The sequence below is a fragment of the Macrotis lagotis genome, chromosome 3 (genome assembly GCF_037893015.1).
Source record: "Macrotis lagotis isolate mMagLag1 chromosome 3, bilby.v1.9.chrom.fasta, whole genome shotgun sequence".
NCBI lineage: Eukaryota > Metazoa > Chordata > Mammalia > Peramelemorphia > Peramelidae > Macrotis > Macrotis lagotis.
The window spans coordinates 290,528,618-290,545,887 of NC_133660.1; the positions used below are offsets into that span (position 1 = coordinate 290,528,618).

Genomic DNA, 17,270 nt, shown 5'->3' on the forward strand with positions numbered 1-17,270 from the left:
CTTTCCAGGAATGTGAGAGGCAACGGCAGCAGAAAGCACAGTAGACACAGAAGAAAATAGGAAAGAGAAATAGCAGGCAAGATAGGTTTCTCTTCAGGCAAGACCCCAGGGGTCTCTCACCTTCCGGGCCTGACTACGGTATTTCACGGCCTTCTTGGTCTCATCCCGAGCTTTCTCCACATGGTCCACTGTATGCATCACATTCAGTTCTATATTATCTATCATCTCCCCCTGTGAAGGACAGACAGTGGTCACCACCTGCAAAAGCCCACTTCCCTTCCTCAGGACTGCTGACCCATAGTGAACTGCCCCCATGGTGGGCCACATAGAGCCAAGAGTAGGCAAGTCCAGGAATCTTAAGTTAGACCTAGAAAAGGCCTTAGTGGTCATCTTATTTGAGAGGAAACTGAGGTCAAAGAGGAGAAATGGCCTTGCCCAAGTGGCATCATAGATTTAAAACTGTTAGACCCCTAAGGTATCATTTAGTCCAATCTGATCATTTAACTAAAAGGGAAACTGAAGGCCAGAGGTGAAGTGAATTTAACACCATTAGCCCTCCTCTTCAGGTTAAGGGTCACTTACTAAAGACTCATGTGATTCTCATAATCTCTAAGGGGGGGAGGGGGATGCAAGTATTTTTATCCCCACTTTGCAGGTGAGGATACTGAAGCTTGTATAAAGTTGTCTCATTAACAAGGAACCAGACCAGGAATAGAAAAGCCAGACCTCTGAGTGCCAAATCCAACACTGTCTAAGGCCACACTTCCTTCCTACAGGTCTTTTATCACCAGTTCTGGGAGTCATTCAGATACCAGTGTCCCATCCTCTCCTGCCTCATTGACTTCTTTCATAACCAAAGAGTCAGTCCTTAATGGGATCCTGGTTTTTCAAAGGTCATCTCATGATGATCTTATTTTAATGTCATTTAAGATGGAGTTTTAATCCATGTTCTTGAACTTTTTTAAAAAAATGTTAATATTTCAATGATCAGTTTCCTTTGTAATCCAATTGTTTTATTTTATGTATTTGAAATTTTTCTGAGCAGGATCCATAAGTTTTACCAAACTGTTAAAGGGGTCCAAGTATTAAAAAAGACTAAGAACCTCAGCTTGAGGGGCAACTAGGTGGCACAGTGGATAGAGCATCAGCCCTGGAGTCAGGAGGACCTGCATTCAAATCTGACCTTGTACATTAATAATTACCTAGCTGTGTGACCTTGAGCAAGTCACTAAACCCCACTACCTTGCCGGAAAAAAAAAAGAACCTCAGCTCGACTCTAAGTGTTGGAGAAATTTGGCCTACCCTGGCTGCTTTTGTGGACTCCTTCCTCTCCTTCTTCTAGGAAGGAGTCTTTCATGCACTTGACACCCCCATTTCTTGTGGCAAGAAAAGAAACCTAAATCCTTTCTTCAGATCATTCAAAAGCTGAAGACCCCATACCCCATGCACTAAAACCTCCTCAGCCCTCCCCCGTCACTGGAGACAAGACTGGAAACAGAATAAGAGCACACTCACCATTCCCCAAGTCTCATACCCGATCCTCGCATGGCATTGTGGGCAAAAAACAGAAAGTGGAGGAGGAGAACTTGAGAAGTGGGTGCTAAAGTCTAGAGGAGAACAATTGGGGTCCCTGGCACCTAAGATGAAGTGAACTCAATAGAGAAGAAAGAGAGAAGGGGAGATTCCTATCCAACATGAGCCCTGGGAACTAACTTTGCTAATTCATCAATAGGAAAGAGGGGTTAAAACTAAGCCTTACAGTCATGGTAAAAGGAATAAAAATTAATATTTTTATTACAGTTCACTCCATCCACACACCACCACCACCCCCAAGCAAGGAAGGCCTTCAGCACATTGGGGTGCCTCCTACAGTGAACTAACTGATGCGGGGGGACATGAACAAGAATCAGACAGGATGGTGCATATGAAGAGATTGCAATATGTACTTAAGGAAAGAAACAGTCCCCAAGGATGGGGTCACCAATCAGCTGGAATATTTACAGTTCACAAAGCATTTTCCTCATAACCACCTACTGAGCAGTTATTATCTTTATTTATCAGATGAAGAAACTGAGGTTCAGAGAAATGGCTTGTACATGATCATGCAGCTAATCTGGGGCCCAGCCAGAAACACAAGACTTGAGGCTACAAAGAACCTTAGAGAAAGTCTAATCCAGCTTCTCATTCAACAGATAAGGAAACAGACTCTCCGAGACAGATGAATTGGCCATGGTCATATGGCCAGTAAGTGCAGAGCCAGGATTTAAAACTAGATTCCATGCTCTTACCATTCTATACTGGTCTTCTGATCAGGCCTTAGATTACATCCGGCTGCCTCCAACTGAAGCCCCCGATGTCTCTTGGTTTTCCTAAACTAATAAATCCCTTCCTGCCTCCTTTCCTGGGGCCCTCCTCCGGCTCACTGACCCTGCCCCATAACAAGGTACCTGGTTCTCCACCAGCATGGCGATGTCCACAAACATGTCATGCAGCTCCTTAATGCTGCTCTCGAGCCGGACAATGTCCTTGTGCCGTCCTTCAATCTCACTGAGGGCTTGCTTAGAGATCTGAGAGTCAATGATCTGCAACACAATGCCCCTCACATTACATATGTGGTCCAGACCCCGGCTGTCTTGTCTCCCCTCCCCAGGGCCAGTCAAAAAAAGACAAATTAACAGTCCCCATCTTCAAAGTGTTGTCATTCTATCAAAGGAGATGACACACAAACAACCAGGTACATCAGTGAAAATGGAAAGTAATCTGAGAGGAAAGGCACCTTGGGAGGCAGGGGAAGGGCTGGAAAAGCCCTGTTCCCCAGAAATGGCCCAAAGTAGGATCTGAGGATCCTTGATGGAAACCAGGAGCTTAACAAATACTTTTCTGGCTCCAAGCCTGGCTCTCTAAGGGGCACCTTCAACTGCCTCGTTCAAAGTCCGAGGCTTAGGACACAGATGAAATCAGGTGCGGGCCCAACCCTGGAGCAGCTTTGCAATCTCACTTAATGATGCTGAGACAAAGGGGAACCTGAGAAATCTAGATCAAGTACTCTAGGAAAACTGAGCAGCCCTCTTAACTAAGAGATGGGCAGGGCTGAGGGGGGAATGGGAAGGAGGGCACCTGTCCTCATCTGTGCCACACTTCCCAACCCTGAGTCCTTGCCCCAGCCTCTCAAACCAGCATGAATGTAAGCTCCCTGAGGGCAGGAACCGTTTCCTTTTTGTCTTTGTCTTCCCATCAGCTAACCCAGTGTCTGACTCCCCTCTCCACTGCCCAGCCCCCCAGTCCCCCTCTTCTCAGAAGACTCACCCCAGAAGTGAAAATGGCAGGGTTCCCACTCTCCAGCATCTCTTCCAATTCCTCATCTGTGGTTTTCTTGCCGGCTTTAGCCCAGAGGAAAGAGTGTCAGACATAGATCAGACCCTTTAGTGTCCGGAAACCATGAAACCCATGGGAAAAAAGGAAAAACCACTGGGCATCCTCTCAACTACCAGGGCTGGGAGGAGCATCAGCAGACCCAGAGGCCGGGAAGACACAAGTTCAAATTCAATCTCTGACGTTGACTTGCTTTGTGACCTCAGGCAACTCCCTTAATCTCCCTGAGCCTCAGTTTCCTTGTGTGTAAAATGAGGTGGTGGGGTGGCCTTTGAGGTCCCTTCTAACTCTAAGCCTCCCCCTAAGACTAGGTGTCTCTCACTGAGGAGAAAAAGAGGATTAAAACTGCACGATTGCTAAGAGCCATGGAGAACCGACAGAGTCCAAAAGGCTGTGAACCTAGAAAAGGACAGGCCACGCTACGTGAGCTTGAGCCAGCCTCAGTTTCTTCATCTGTAAAGTGGGGGGGGGGTGTCCTCAAAGACCCCTGTGGGTCTGGATCCCCCTGGGCTGCCACAATACATTGTAAGCTTGACTGTCTTCCCCACTCTCTCCAGCAGGGGGTGGCCTAAGCCCAGGTAAACCTCGCAGCCCACGCCTGGCATCAGAAACCTGGCCTTGGTGGTGCTGGGCAGTCATGAGGAGGGGGTGGTGGAATGGGGAGAGGCCCATGGTCCCTCCAAGAACCTACTGATTTCCAGCTGCCTCTGGATGCGCCCTTTACTACGATCTCGGAAGTCCACCTGGGCTTCATTGTACTTGGTCATCACCTCCACAAACTTCCGGGAGAGGACAGAGTGCTGTGGGGAAAGAGAGGGAGTCAGGGGTGAGGGGAAGGACAGACAGACACCAGGCACCTAGGTCTAGGGGAGTCAGCAACCCCCCTTCTCAAATCCTCCAAAGGAATAATTTGTCAAGAGCTCAACAACACAGAGCCTGGTACACAGTAGGGGTCTAATGAATGCTCATTTCCTCCTCTCCATACCAAATATCCATCCAGTTCCCAGTACTTCCTCTCTATAAGCCCCTGCATCTGCTCGCCATGAGAGACCTCCCATTTCATCCCCTAAAGCTTAGACTCACACACTTAGGATTCTCTTTCTCCTATTCCTTCCTCTTCTTTGGATCCCCTTCTTTCCCTCTCCCTGCCCCCTGCCCCACCTAAGAACCAAGAACCAAGACCCACAGATTCATCCTCCATGGTGCTTCAAACTAATCCCTTCTGAGTCCCCTGCCACCAGGCTGACCTAGGCCCTCGCCTCAAACCCAGACGTCTGTCATGGGCTCTTCCACAGCCTCCAGTTTCTACCCCACCTCCAGCCGGCCCTATACAGAGCTGCCAGATTAATGCTCCTCAAAATAACAGTTATCATGCAAAAAGAACCCCAAAACCCAGCTACAGCGGCTCCTAGAGAACCAAGTCAGGATAATGGCTTGCAGTCATATAGCTCAGCTTTAAGCTTCACAGAGTGCTCCATAAATATTAACTAATTTTATGCTCACTACAATCCTGGAAGGTAGGCGCTATTATCATTTTCCATTTTATAGATGGAGAAAATGAGGCAGAGATAGGTTAAATGACTTGCCAAGAGTCTGATTAATAAGTGCATGAGGCAAGATTTGAACTCAGGTCTTCCTGACTCCAGGTCCAATACCCTCTCCACTGTGAAACTTAAATCACAGATCTAGTGCTGAAAGGACCTTCAGGGCTCATCTTGGTCCAACCCCCTCATTTCACACTTGAGAAAATGGAGGCCCAAGGGGATTCAATGACTTGTCCAAGGTCATCTGAATGGTAAGTGGAAGTGACTAAATCTGAACTCATCTTTGGACTCCCTATCCAGCATTCTTTTGACTATTAGGATCTTAGCCCTCTCAGATCCAGCCCCATTTTTATTTAATAATATCTCTGACGATACTGGAAATCCAGAGAAAATACCCCTAAATCTGTGAAGTTTTCACCCTCATGGTCTAGAATTCTGGGTCCATGAACTTGTCTTTATAAAAATACAGAATACTAATAACAATAAACAAATTATATTGAAATTAACTCATATTGATAAATTTAGACATAATTTATTGTTATTAAGGTTTATATACATATATACACCTGTAAATCTGTAGAGATATAAATATATATGTAATACATTTGTGCAGATAGATGGTGCAGTGAATAGGGTACTGTGCCTGGTCAGGAGAATTCATCTTCCTGAGTTCAAATCTGGTCTCAGATACTAGCAGTGGGACCCTGGGCAAGCCACTGCAGCTTGTCTGCCTCAGTTTCTTCATTTGTAAAATCAGTTAGAAAAGGAAATGGCAAACCATTGAGCCTCTTTACCAAGAGAACACTAAATGGGGTCATGAACAGTAGGACATGACTAGAAAATGATTGAATAACTGAATTATATATTCATGCTGATTCATTTCAGGAGAATTGGTTTCCTTTGGAATCCTCTTCCATTTTTTTGCCTTTTAACCATATACTTTTGAGAAAGGATCTATAGCTTCCCCAGACTGCCCAAGGGGTCCAGAACATGAAAGAGGTTAAGAATCCCCACTTTAAAGAAATCCTCTCCATCCTCCATGGCCTGCTCCCAGACTACTGATCCCCCCAATAGCCTATTGATTTCTATTTGACCCCAGTCTCGACTCTGCGAGTTCTATTAGCTAGTGACTTTGGACATATCACTTCATATCTCTGGGACTTCACCACCTCCTTTACATTATAGATTCCTTAAATTATATCGAAAATTCCTTCCAGCTCTAAAGACTCCAGATGCCCGCTGAACTCCGAGACTGCAGTCCTTCTCGATCTTTGGGCCTTCACTCTGCAGCCATCCCCTTATCCTGGACATACCTTGCTTATACATACTGTGGTCTCTCCCATTAGACTGAGACCCCTGACAAGGACTGTTTGGTTTTTTGCCTTTCAAGTTGACAACCTTCTTTAAGCATCCTCTTGTTGCTTCATGAGGGCAAATATAACCTCCTTGACCAGATTATAAACAACTTAAGGACAGGGACCAGATATTTCTTTAATTCTGACAGAACCACTCAGGGAGTCAGGCCCACAAAAAGCATGCCACAAATACTTAATCCCATGATAGCAAAGGCAAGGAGCTAAACACAGCACCTGGGATTTCCGTATTCGAAGATCTGCCGATGACCGCACCTCGTCTTGCTCGATGTGCCTCTCCATGTCTGGAAATGGATCACAGAATTATAGGATTTCCAAATTAAAGGGACCTCGGGGTCATCTAGCCCAGCCCAGACCTGAAAAACAACTGCCTCTGCAACACGTAACAAGTGGGCATCCAGACTCTGCTAGAAGTACCCTAAAGAAATCCCACTCCTCCCAAGGCAGTTCCTCAACAAGAACTTTTTCCTGACATCAAGTTTAAATCTGCCCTTTTGAAACTTCCTCTCATTGCTCCTATGTCTTCCCTCTTTTTTTCCTTTGTCTTTAAGATTTTATTTCTTTTGAGTTTTACAATTTTTCCCCTAATCTCACTTCCCTCCCCCTCCACACACACACACACACACACACACAGAAGGCAGTCTATTAGTCTTTACAATGTTTCCATGGTATACACTGATCTAAGTTGAATATGATGTGAGAGAAATCAGATCCTTAAGGAAGAAAAATACAGTATAAGAGATAGCAGAATTACATAATAAGATAACGGGTTTTTTCCCCTAGATTATAGTCTGGTCTTTGTTCAAACTTCACAATTCTTTCTCTGGATATAGATGGTACTTTCCATTGCAGATACCCCAAAATTGTCCCCGATTGTTGCACTGATAGAATGAACAAGTCCATCAAGGTTGGTCATCACCCCCATGTTGCTGTTAGGGTGTACATCTTCCCTCTTAACTCAGGAGAATAAATCTAAATGATCTTCTACATCATAGGAGTTTCCAATCAGCTCTCATCCATACTTGCTCACCAAACATCTTATCCTTTCCATCCCAAATGCTCCCAAGTTCTTTCAATCAACCTTCATGTGGCATTAATTCTAGGCCCTTCACTTTTCTGGTTGTTCCCACTTTAGATGCCATTCGGCTTATCAATAGCCTTCATGAAAAGCACAGTATTCTAAAGGTGTTCTAACCAGAGTATTGGACAACAGAACCCTGCCCTCCCTCCTGAAAGTCACCCCATAACCCATCCCGGATCAGGTCATTAGGGAGAAATCATATTGTCATCTTGAGCAGTACCTCCCCAAGTTAAATAGTCCCATCCTCATCTGTCTCCACGAGCCTCACCCACCAAGATGTCCCCAAAAAATGACATAATTATATGTGCCATAGAAGGAGATGTGGAAAGTTATATGCAAAAGTATTCCTGGGGGAAAAAAGGCTGATGCGAAAAAGAAGAAGTGATTCTCAAGAAATAGAAATCAGCCAAGAGGCAGAAGAGGTGAGATCCCTCTGACCAGAACTAGCAATGAGGAGGGAGACACAGTGAGCTATGAGCACAGTGCCAACAGTGGGATAGAAAGTGCTTAGAGATCAGAAGGGACTCAGAGACATTTTCCTCTTACTCTTTAGTTTGTTCCGCACGCTGTTGGCCATTTTCTTAATCTCAGCTGTTAACTGTTCTAGGTCATCTTTTGTTTCTGAGAAAACAAAGACAGAAGAAAAAAATAAGGGGCAGGAGGATCTTTATAGATGTGAGCATCAATAGAAGAGAGTTGGAGTTCTCAGTATATCTAAGACCACCAAAGAATTTATCATAAGAGGTTCAGAGAGGGGCAGCTAGGTGGTGCAGTGAATAGAGCACTGGCCCTGGAGTCAGGAGGATCTTAGTTCAAATGCGGCCTCAGACACTTAATAATTACCTAGCTATCTGACCCTGGGAAAATAGCTTAACCCCACTGCCTTACAAAAAAAAAAAGTTCCGAGAGCGGACCTAAATAATCATCTGCTCCTGCCTCCTCATTTTAGAGAGAAATAAATAAGACTCAGAGAAGGGAAATGATTTGACCAAGTTATGTAAACATGAATGAGCCAAGAAGAGATGATATCACTCACTGGGTCTCATGAGAGAACATCCAACATCAACATTCACTAATCTAGCTCTATGATGTGCTACCAGTATTACCCTGAGCAAATCACATCCTTCCTCTGAGGCGCAGTTTCCCCCTCTGTAATTATGAAGAGGTTGGATTAGATGGTCCCCTCCATCTCTAAATTTAGGATCCCATGATGCTAGAATCTGTGACACTTCCATAAGAACTTTGGTTCTCTGGCCTCAAGGGTTCACAATCACTTCAGAAAAATATACATACCTGAAATAATTACAGATGATTCATAATTAAGTACTAAAAACTGCCATTTTGATTATGAATACCTTAGAGACTCTGAGAAGGAAGAATTCTAGCAGGGTTGAGTTAGGAAAACTTCATGGAAAAGATGGGGTTGACTTGGGCCTTGGAGAAAGGCTCAGATCTGTATTAGCCATAGGACAATGGTAACAAATTGGGGGTGAGGTAGGGGAGGGGCAAGGAGAAGAGAGATAGGGGAGAATTAAAAAAAAAAAATCACAGAAGGCTAAGTGATAGGGTCTAAAAGGGAGACCGAGAAGGAAGCTCATCTGCCAGGAACCAGGATGCTGATCAGGAGGTGAAGTCAAAAAGACCTGGGACTAGCTAAGGACACACAGGGATGGCCTCTCTGTCTCTCTCTCTCTGTCTCTCTCTCTCTCTCTCTCTCTGTCTCTCTCTCTCTCTCTCTCTCTCTCTCTCTCCTCTCTCTCTCTCTCTCTCTCTCTCTCTCTCGCTCTCTCTCTCTCTCTCCGTCTGACTCTCTATCTCTTGCTGGGGCAAGTTGGACAGATAGAATAGGACCTAGGAGGAACTTAGGACTATATGAGGTAGATGATGCCGTTAATACATTCATTAATTCAGCAGCTCTCCTGAACACGGCATCTGGTGGAAACTGAGGGTGGCTTGACTAGGTGGAAAGAGCTAGCTCATGGTGAATCAACTCACTTGGTTCTGGAATTGGGGCTGAGAGGATGATACTGTAAAGTTTCTTAGCTCCTTCCACGTTCTCTGCAATCTTGTCGATGCTGAGTCGAGTTTCCTCAATCTAGAAAGGAAGGAAGAAATGCCTTTATCATAGACAAGAAAACTCTGAATTCTTATAGAGTTTCTTGCTGAGTCCAGTCTCTTTTCCTGGTTTTGTTGAGACAGAAATAATTAAATGGACCTTGAAATGGTCAATTGAATATGCCTTTAAGGGGCAGCTAGGTGACGCAATGGATAGAATACCAACCCTGAAGTCAGGAGGACCAGGGTTCAGATCCGGCCTCAGACACTTAATAGTTGCCTAGCTGTGTGACCTTGGGCAAGTCACTCTTAACCCCACTTACATAAATAAAAATAATTTTTTTTAATTTAAAAAAAATTGAGAGGCAGCTAGGTGGCACAGTGGATAAAGCACCAGCCTTGGAGTCAGGGGTACCTGAGTTCAAATACAATCTCAGACACTTTAAATAATTACCTAGCTGTGTGGCCTTGGGCAAGCCACTTAACCCCATTTGCCTTGCAAAAACCTAAAAAAAAAAAAAAAAAATTGAATAAGCTTTTCAAGAATGATGTATCCAGAATCAAGATAGTTCCTTGGATCTCCCTATTCACTGCCAATGAAGCAGAATGATGGAAGGGGAAAAAGTCAAACTTTCACTTGGAATATTAAAACTTAGATCAAGGGGTGGCTAGGTGGTGCAGTGGACAGAGCACTGGCCCTGGAGTCAGGAGTACCTGGGTTCAAATCCGACCTCAGACACTTAATAATTACCTAGCTGTGTGGCCTTGGGCAAGCCACTTAACCTTATTGCTTTGCAAAATAAAAAAATCTGAAAAAACTTAGATCAAGCTAGATCTAAGGAAAAAATTGAGAAGAGTTTCTTATTCTTATGTACTTTGGAACCCCTGGGCAATCTGTCTAGTGATGCCTCCAGACCCCCTTTCAGAATATTTTTAAATCATTAGAGAAGATGTCTATGTTTAGTCAGAGCTTAATGAAAAATAAAGGTATCCTTTGTTTTTCCCCAACCAAAAAAACCTTGTTTTTTCAAAGAAATCTAAGAACTCTTTGAGAATTAATCATCTCAGGGCTAGAAGTATCCAAGACTATGAAGTCACAAGGAAGGATATAACATCACATGCAAGAGGATCTGGTCTCAAATGCCAGCTCTGCCATTTATTAGCCAGATGTCCTCTCTGGGCCTCAGTTCCCTCGCCTGAAAAGTGAAAGGGGAATCAATCAATCCATAAGCATCAATCCATAAGTCTACTCTCCTAAAGAGGCAACTGCTGAGTTGCTCAGTCTTCCTGAGCATGTGTCAGAGAGGACAGACCTATGACCTCAAGGTTATACCTTGGAAATCATGCTCCTGTAGGTATGGGGTGAAGGATTATTTGGCTTCTGCCCATTCCTATACCTGATTGCACAAATACAAAACCATAAAACAGGCACAGTAACATTCTGTCCTAGGAACAGAGAGTGTCACAAGACAGTCCTGAGACTAGCTAATGACATACAGGAAGGATCTCTCTGTCTCACTCTCTGTAACAAGATATCGGAACCCAATACTGCATTGTTATGGAGTCCAAAGTTCTGATAATTATGAGGATACAAGGAGAATTAATCCAACCATCTCACTAATGAGCATATATCCCAAGGAGAAGAAGACAGTAAGGGCTTACATAGACCAAAATATTGATGGCAGTAGTTTTTGTAGCAAAAACTAGAAACAAAGAGGGTGCCCAAATAGTTGAATAAACTATGATATATGAACATAATGAAATATTGCTCATAGACAAAATAGAGATGACTTTCCAGAGTGAACAGGACAGTGATAAGGAGGGGAAGTCCAAAAGATCTAGAATCAAATCCTACCTGAGAATCTGACTAGTGCTGTGATCCTGGACAACTCATCTAATCTCTGGGCCTCAGTTTCCTCAATTGTAAACAGGGGTTGAAACGAATACCAGTTTAGATCCCTTCCAGCTTCAATCTACTACTTATGATAGATGATTTCAGGATTACAAGAATCATAGGAAGACTTGCTGAATTGAACAGACTCTAGATAATGACTATACTAATATAAATGAAAACAACACTGAAAAAGAAATTAATTCTGATTAATTGTAAGTATCAGCATCAAAGAACAGACAATTAAATCACACACTTCTCTGGGTGGATGGGTGTAAGTTAGGTGGCACAGTGGATAGAGCACCAGCCCTGGAGTCAGGAGGACCTGAGTTCAAATCTGGCCTCAGACACTTAATAATTACCTAGCTGTGTGACCTTGGACAAGTCACTTAACCCCACTGCCTTGCAAAAGCTAAAAAAAAAAGTATAAAGGGAGGGGGAAGGAAGTGCCACAAAAGAATATCTGCCAATATTTATATTGCTTCCTAAGATTTGCAAAGCTTTGTATGAGATAAAATTTCTTCCTCACAACAACACAATTTACAGAGGAGACAGCCTCAGCCTCTGTTCCCCCTCAGTAAAATGACAGTACCACCACTCTTGAGTTGTTATAAGGTTGAGATAATATTTGCAAAGAACTCTGCAAACCTTAAAGCACCATACAAAGGCTATTTCTATTATTGTTATTATATTTGCTATATATTGTTATATTATTTGCTCATCATTACTCAAGTAATGTGGATCAGGATTCAAATGCAGATGGGTCTGACTCCCAGTGGAGCTCTCTAAGCACTAGGCCACCTGGATGTCTCCACAGATTTGGAAGGTGGCAAACACTATTGGATGTGTGTAGTGGCTGCATTGGTACCTTTTGTGTAATTGTTTTTCTAAATCAGAAGAGAAACATCAAAAGAGTTGCATCAGATGATTGAGATGCAAAAATAAGATATCCCCTTTAAGGGGCAGCTAGTTAATACAGTGATAAAGCACCAGCCCTGGAGTCAGGAGGACTTGAGTTCAAATCCAGCCTCAGACACTTAATACTTACTTAGCTTGTGTGACCTTGGGCAAGTCACTTCACCCCATTGTCTTACAAAAAAAGGAAAAAAAAGAAACCTATAGCCAATTTAGAACACAAAGTTCCCCATCCCTTCCTCCCTTCCAGTGCCACATCCTCCTTTAAGACTCCTGACTCTCTGTAAGGTCACCTATAAAATGATGGAAACAAAAAAAAGACTGAGGACCTGTCATTGCCCACTGCATGAGTATTTGCCAAGAAATGACATATGATTGTGAGGATTCCTTTTACATCTGGTTGACCCCTTAAACTGTCTCAGAATAAATCCCTCCACTTGGCTCCTTCCACCTATTCTCTATCATTTGAAAGATGTCTTAAGACATTCTGGGTCCAAAAATTCATCCACCATCATCATTGAGATGGCGATGATTCTCTCCAGACTAAGCTAGGCTGCTCTAGTCAATCCACTTCCAGGCACCCACCCAAAACCTTTCCAGAGTGAACAAGCCTGCCAGGGCTCTCTCATCTTGCCAGCATGATTGATCTTTGAGGACCTAGGGTCATTTCATCACCATAAATAGGCGAAATAATGGAGATGGAAATAAAATTTAGTTTTTCTCACTCTCAAACTGGCACCCTAACCACTGAACCCCCCCCACCTTCCCTGCTTGCCACCATTTGATATGACCTTCGAGGGTCCACTGGGAACCCACCTCACTTTCCCCCATGGTGGAGGCCAGGAGGGTCCTCATTATCCAAAGATAACTCCTTAAGCTCCTTTCACTGTCCCACTTTTCACAAAATCCCAAACATTATCAACATTAAAAATGACATTTTGGGGTATAACAAGATCAAAAGTCCTAGGTTGTGCCAAACTAATGGATTAGCTTCCTCAGAAAATCTCTTAAAAAAGTATTTCCTATTCAGAATAATCCCCAGGCCTTCAGGTTGACAACAGACTGGAGGACAGTAAGAGAGCACTGGGTTTGGAGGCAGATCTAGCTTCCTGTCTGAGATCTTTCTAGTTATATCAGCTAGGAAAATGTCCTTCCTCTCCCTGACCTAAGGTTTCCTCCAGATCTAACTCCACTGAATGAACCATTTAATGTTGAAACTGGAAGGGCCCCTAGTGACCACCTAGTACAACCCAATACTTAGCACACAGTAGGTATTTTTAAAAAGCTTGCTACAAGACTGGCCCCAAGGGAAGGGCTGCTTTACTGGGTCCTGTATTTATATATACTGGCCACATTTTCAGTGAGACTGAGCCAGAGGTGAATTAGCTGAATGACATCTCTAAGAGGAGGATTATTGTGAGGATTCCTTTTACATCTGGGTGACCCCTGAAACCCTGTTTGAGCTGAGAGGTCAGTCTAATTCAAGCTCAAGACATTTCTCAGTTAAAGAATGATTTCTTGGAACTTTATAAGAGACTCTGGTGGCAGCACTAGTTGTAACCAACTGTTCAAAGTCTTAGTAAGATCCACCATGCCACCTGTATAAATAATCCAGGTGCATAGGTCCCATCTAGCCAGAATTCTACCAAACTGAACAGACCAATGGAAAACAAAAACCTATCTGTAGATATATAAGCTTGCCAAAACGAAGACCTCAGCTGTCTCTCATTCTCTCTTGAGATAGCCTGGTATGGTGAAGAAAGCAATGGACTCGTGCTTGGGAGAATCTGGATTGGAATTCCACCTTCTACACTCAGTGGTAATGTCACTTAAAAACTCTGAGCAGAAAAACCTGGAAAGACTTACATGAATGGATACAAAGTGAAGTAAGCAAAACAAAAAGAACATCATTCATAGTAATAGAAATAGTGTGGGATGATCAGCTGTGAATGAGTTATTCCTAGCAATACAATCATTCAAGACAATTCCAAAGGACTTATTTCTGAAGAAATACATTAATTGCTTTTTGCAACCAAATAAATATATTGTTTATTCTTCTGTAGCCTGGATGAAAATGCTATCCACCTCCAGAGAAAGAACTAATGAAGTCTGAATGGAGATTGAAGCATGCTTTTTATTTCCCCTTTATTATTCTTTATTTTTCAATCTGCATTTTCTTTTACAACATGGCTAATATTGACATGTTTTGCATGACTGAACATGTGTAATCATAATAAAATTGCTTGCCCTCTCAAGGAGGGATGTAAATGAGGAAAAAAATTAAATGTTAATTTTTAAAAGTCTCTGAGCCCCATCTATAGTTTTTTCCTTCCCCAGAACTGATGTGAGAATCCACCTTAAAAGTGCTGTACAAATGTTAGCTTTTATTATCAATATTATCATTATTATTCATTTTAAAAGGCTGCTGACCCTACAGTGACAGAATATTAAAGCTGGAAAGGAATTTCCTATTATAGATAAGAAGAAAGCAAATAACAACCCCAAGCTGGTTATCCTGGGGAAGAGTCTGAAAGAGAAATCAGGGCTCCTGACTCCCAGACTCCTAGCCCCTCAGATTCTTGCCTAGAATCAGCCAGCATGAATCAGAGGTGGATTTAATGCCAGGCCAGGCATCTGTAGCAAGCCCATTAGTCATGACACCATGTGGTTGCTCCTTTTCTCCTTCATCATCAGCATCATCAGCATCATCATCACCTTTTCCTTTTTTTTAAAACTCTTTAAACAACCCCATTTGCCTTGCAAAAACAAAAAAAAAAAACCCTTAAAACTCTTAAACAAAAAAAATTTAATCAAACAGCAAAGAAAGAGAAATAATTATATAATATTCTGCCTGTAAATCTTCTGTTTAAATCTTTAGACTTGAGGACAGGAACTGTTTTTTGCCTTTCTTTGTATCCCCAGCACTCAGCACAGGCCTCAGCACATAAATAGATGCTCACCAATTTTGGTTTTCAATAAAACTTAGGTAGATATAATCCTACAAGAGGTCACTATCACATCCTGTTTTATTTTGCTTTGCTTTTTATATTTAAAGGTCTGCAGCCTATTACACAAAGAAATCAATTGATGGCTTTTTGTAACTGAATAAATGAATTGTTATCTTAAATCTTCTATGGCCTAACTGAAAGGGGCTTAAAATTACTAAACTACTTGATCCCCATCCAGGCCAATTATTCCTGACCTTCCCCAAGAAGTCATCACAGATCATCTCAGGAAGTCACTTAAGCAAAAACCAAATCTGTCAGACTTCATTTTAATGTTTGCTCCATGGAACTAATTATAACACACCCATTACACTAATCACTGCCCTCATCAAGATGGGCAAGAGTGGACCACTCCCAAAGACCTTGTCTCTGCCCTAAGGAGCTAATTAGGAAGGGGAATCTAATTAGGAAATGGAAGGCAGATAAATTACTCCACAGGAGAGGAGGCGGGTTGCCCTGGGGAGGAGCATACAAGTCTTGCAAGAAGGCCTGGAGAGAGGAGATGCTTTTGAACACACAAGACAGGCCTCTATCAATTGCTCACTCTGCAATGGAGATGGCCTAGGGACCACCATATCCAACCCCCTCATTTTACAGAAGGGGTAGTGTATTGAGAGAAAATAACCTGTTTAGGGAGGGCTGAGCAACCCTCCACATCTGGCTCACAAGATAACAGCCCTGTGGGTACAAAGAACCAAGCCTTGAACCTACTCCAAACAATCATTCTTTCCATTGCCCCTGTGCTACCTCTCACAGCAACTCATTTTTCAGATTCTTTGGCACCTTCCCTTGTTCTAAGACACTCTCCAAGGAGGCTCCAAATCAAGTTGTCTTTAGTTCCACATTATACTTGCTTGGGGGAAATGAAACACAGGTGAGGGACCATGGCATAGTGAATAGAGTCAGCCTTAGATGGAAGAAGACCTGGGTTCAAGTCCTGTCTTTGAAATATCGTGCCTCTGGGATACTTATAATCTCAGGAGCCCCAAGAAATGCTCCAATCCTAAATGTTACAGAAGAGTTCCAGGGGCAGATAGGTGGTACAGTGGATAAAGCACAGTGCCTGGCATCAGGAAGACCTGAGGTCAAAGCCTGTCTCAACATTGATTAGCTGTGTGACCCTGGGAAAGTCACTTAACCTGTTTGCCTCAACTTCTTCATCTGTAAAATGTCAAACCACTCCAATATCTCTATCAGGAAAATCCCAAATTGGGGGGGGGGAACTGAAATGTCTGAATAATAACATCAAAAATTACAGATAAGAAGGTGATGTGTATTGATAGAGGGAGTTGTCCCAGGGTTCCCTATAATGGAAATCACACATGCACATTCACACACATGTACACGTGCATGGACATGCATGTGTGTGCATATAAATATGCCAGTGCGCGCGCACACACAGACATACACACACACACACAGACTTCCTCTGTGAATCCAGCAGATGAAGCTTGGTCCAAGGTAGCATGCCATTGAGGCAATTCCAGTCCCATCAGAAAAGGGAATAGGACTGCTTTCACAAATGATACTCTACATGGGACCACACTTTTAGAGTTATTTAAAAGATATAGAGAATTTATGATCTCATCTGTTTCATGTTTGTTGTTGACCAATTTTTTTTAATTTTAGAGAGCAAAATATCCCCATATTGTCTTTCCTATATGTATTAAAATTGTTGAAGACTTGAAAAGAGGCGACAACAGAAATAATATTTTTAATGACCCTCTGTTTATTAATATCAAACAAGTCATATTAACAGATATGTTTGCCAAAACACTTTGTCATTGTCATGGGATGTTTCCATAGATAAATGGAAAACCTATAGATAGGAAGGTCCTCAGGATGCTCCTATTTGTGGATGATATTATGCTGGTTTCATCAAGACCGGAAAACATTTCTTCTTCTCCTAAATTCAATTAACAGTCACACAAAAAATTGAAGTCTAACTATCCAGCCAAGAGAAACAAGAAAAGTCCAGCCAGAAGACTGCCCATGGTCCATACTTGTTCAGTCATTTTCAGTTGTGTCTGACTC

General features: G+C 42.8%; 1 protein-coding gene across 2 annotated transcripts in view; it reads right to left on the reverse strand.

The window, feature by feature from the left end:
• Positions 1-17,270, reverse strand: part of STX3 (syntaxin 3) — a 52,612-nt gene that overhangs the window by 6,825 nt on the left and 28,517 nt on the right. For both annotated transcript variants that reach the window (XM_074231410.1, XM_074231409.1), the window contains exons 3-9: positions 9,366-9,465; positions 7,917-7,991; positions 6,506-6,573; positions 4,064-4,172; positions 3,307-3,380; positions 2,448-2,582; positions 121-231 (exon numbers count right to left, since the gene is read on the reverse strand). In XM_074231410.1, coding sequence (XP_074087511.1) covers positions 121-231; positions 2,448-2,582; positions 3,307-3,380; positions 4,064-4,172; positions 6,506-6,573; positions 7,917-7,991; positions 9,366-9,465 — 672 coding nt within the window. The remainder of the gene's footprint in view (positions 1-120; positions 232-2,447; positions 2,583-3,306; positions 3,381-4,063; positions 4,173-6,505; positions 6,574-7,916; positions 7,992-9,365; positions 9,466-17,270) is intronic.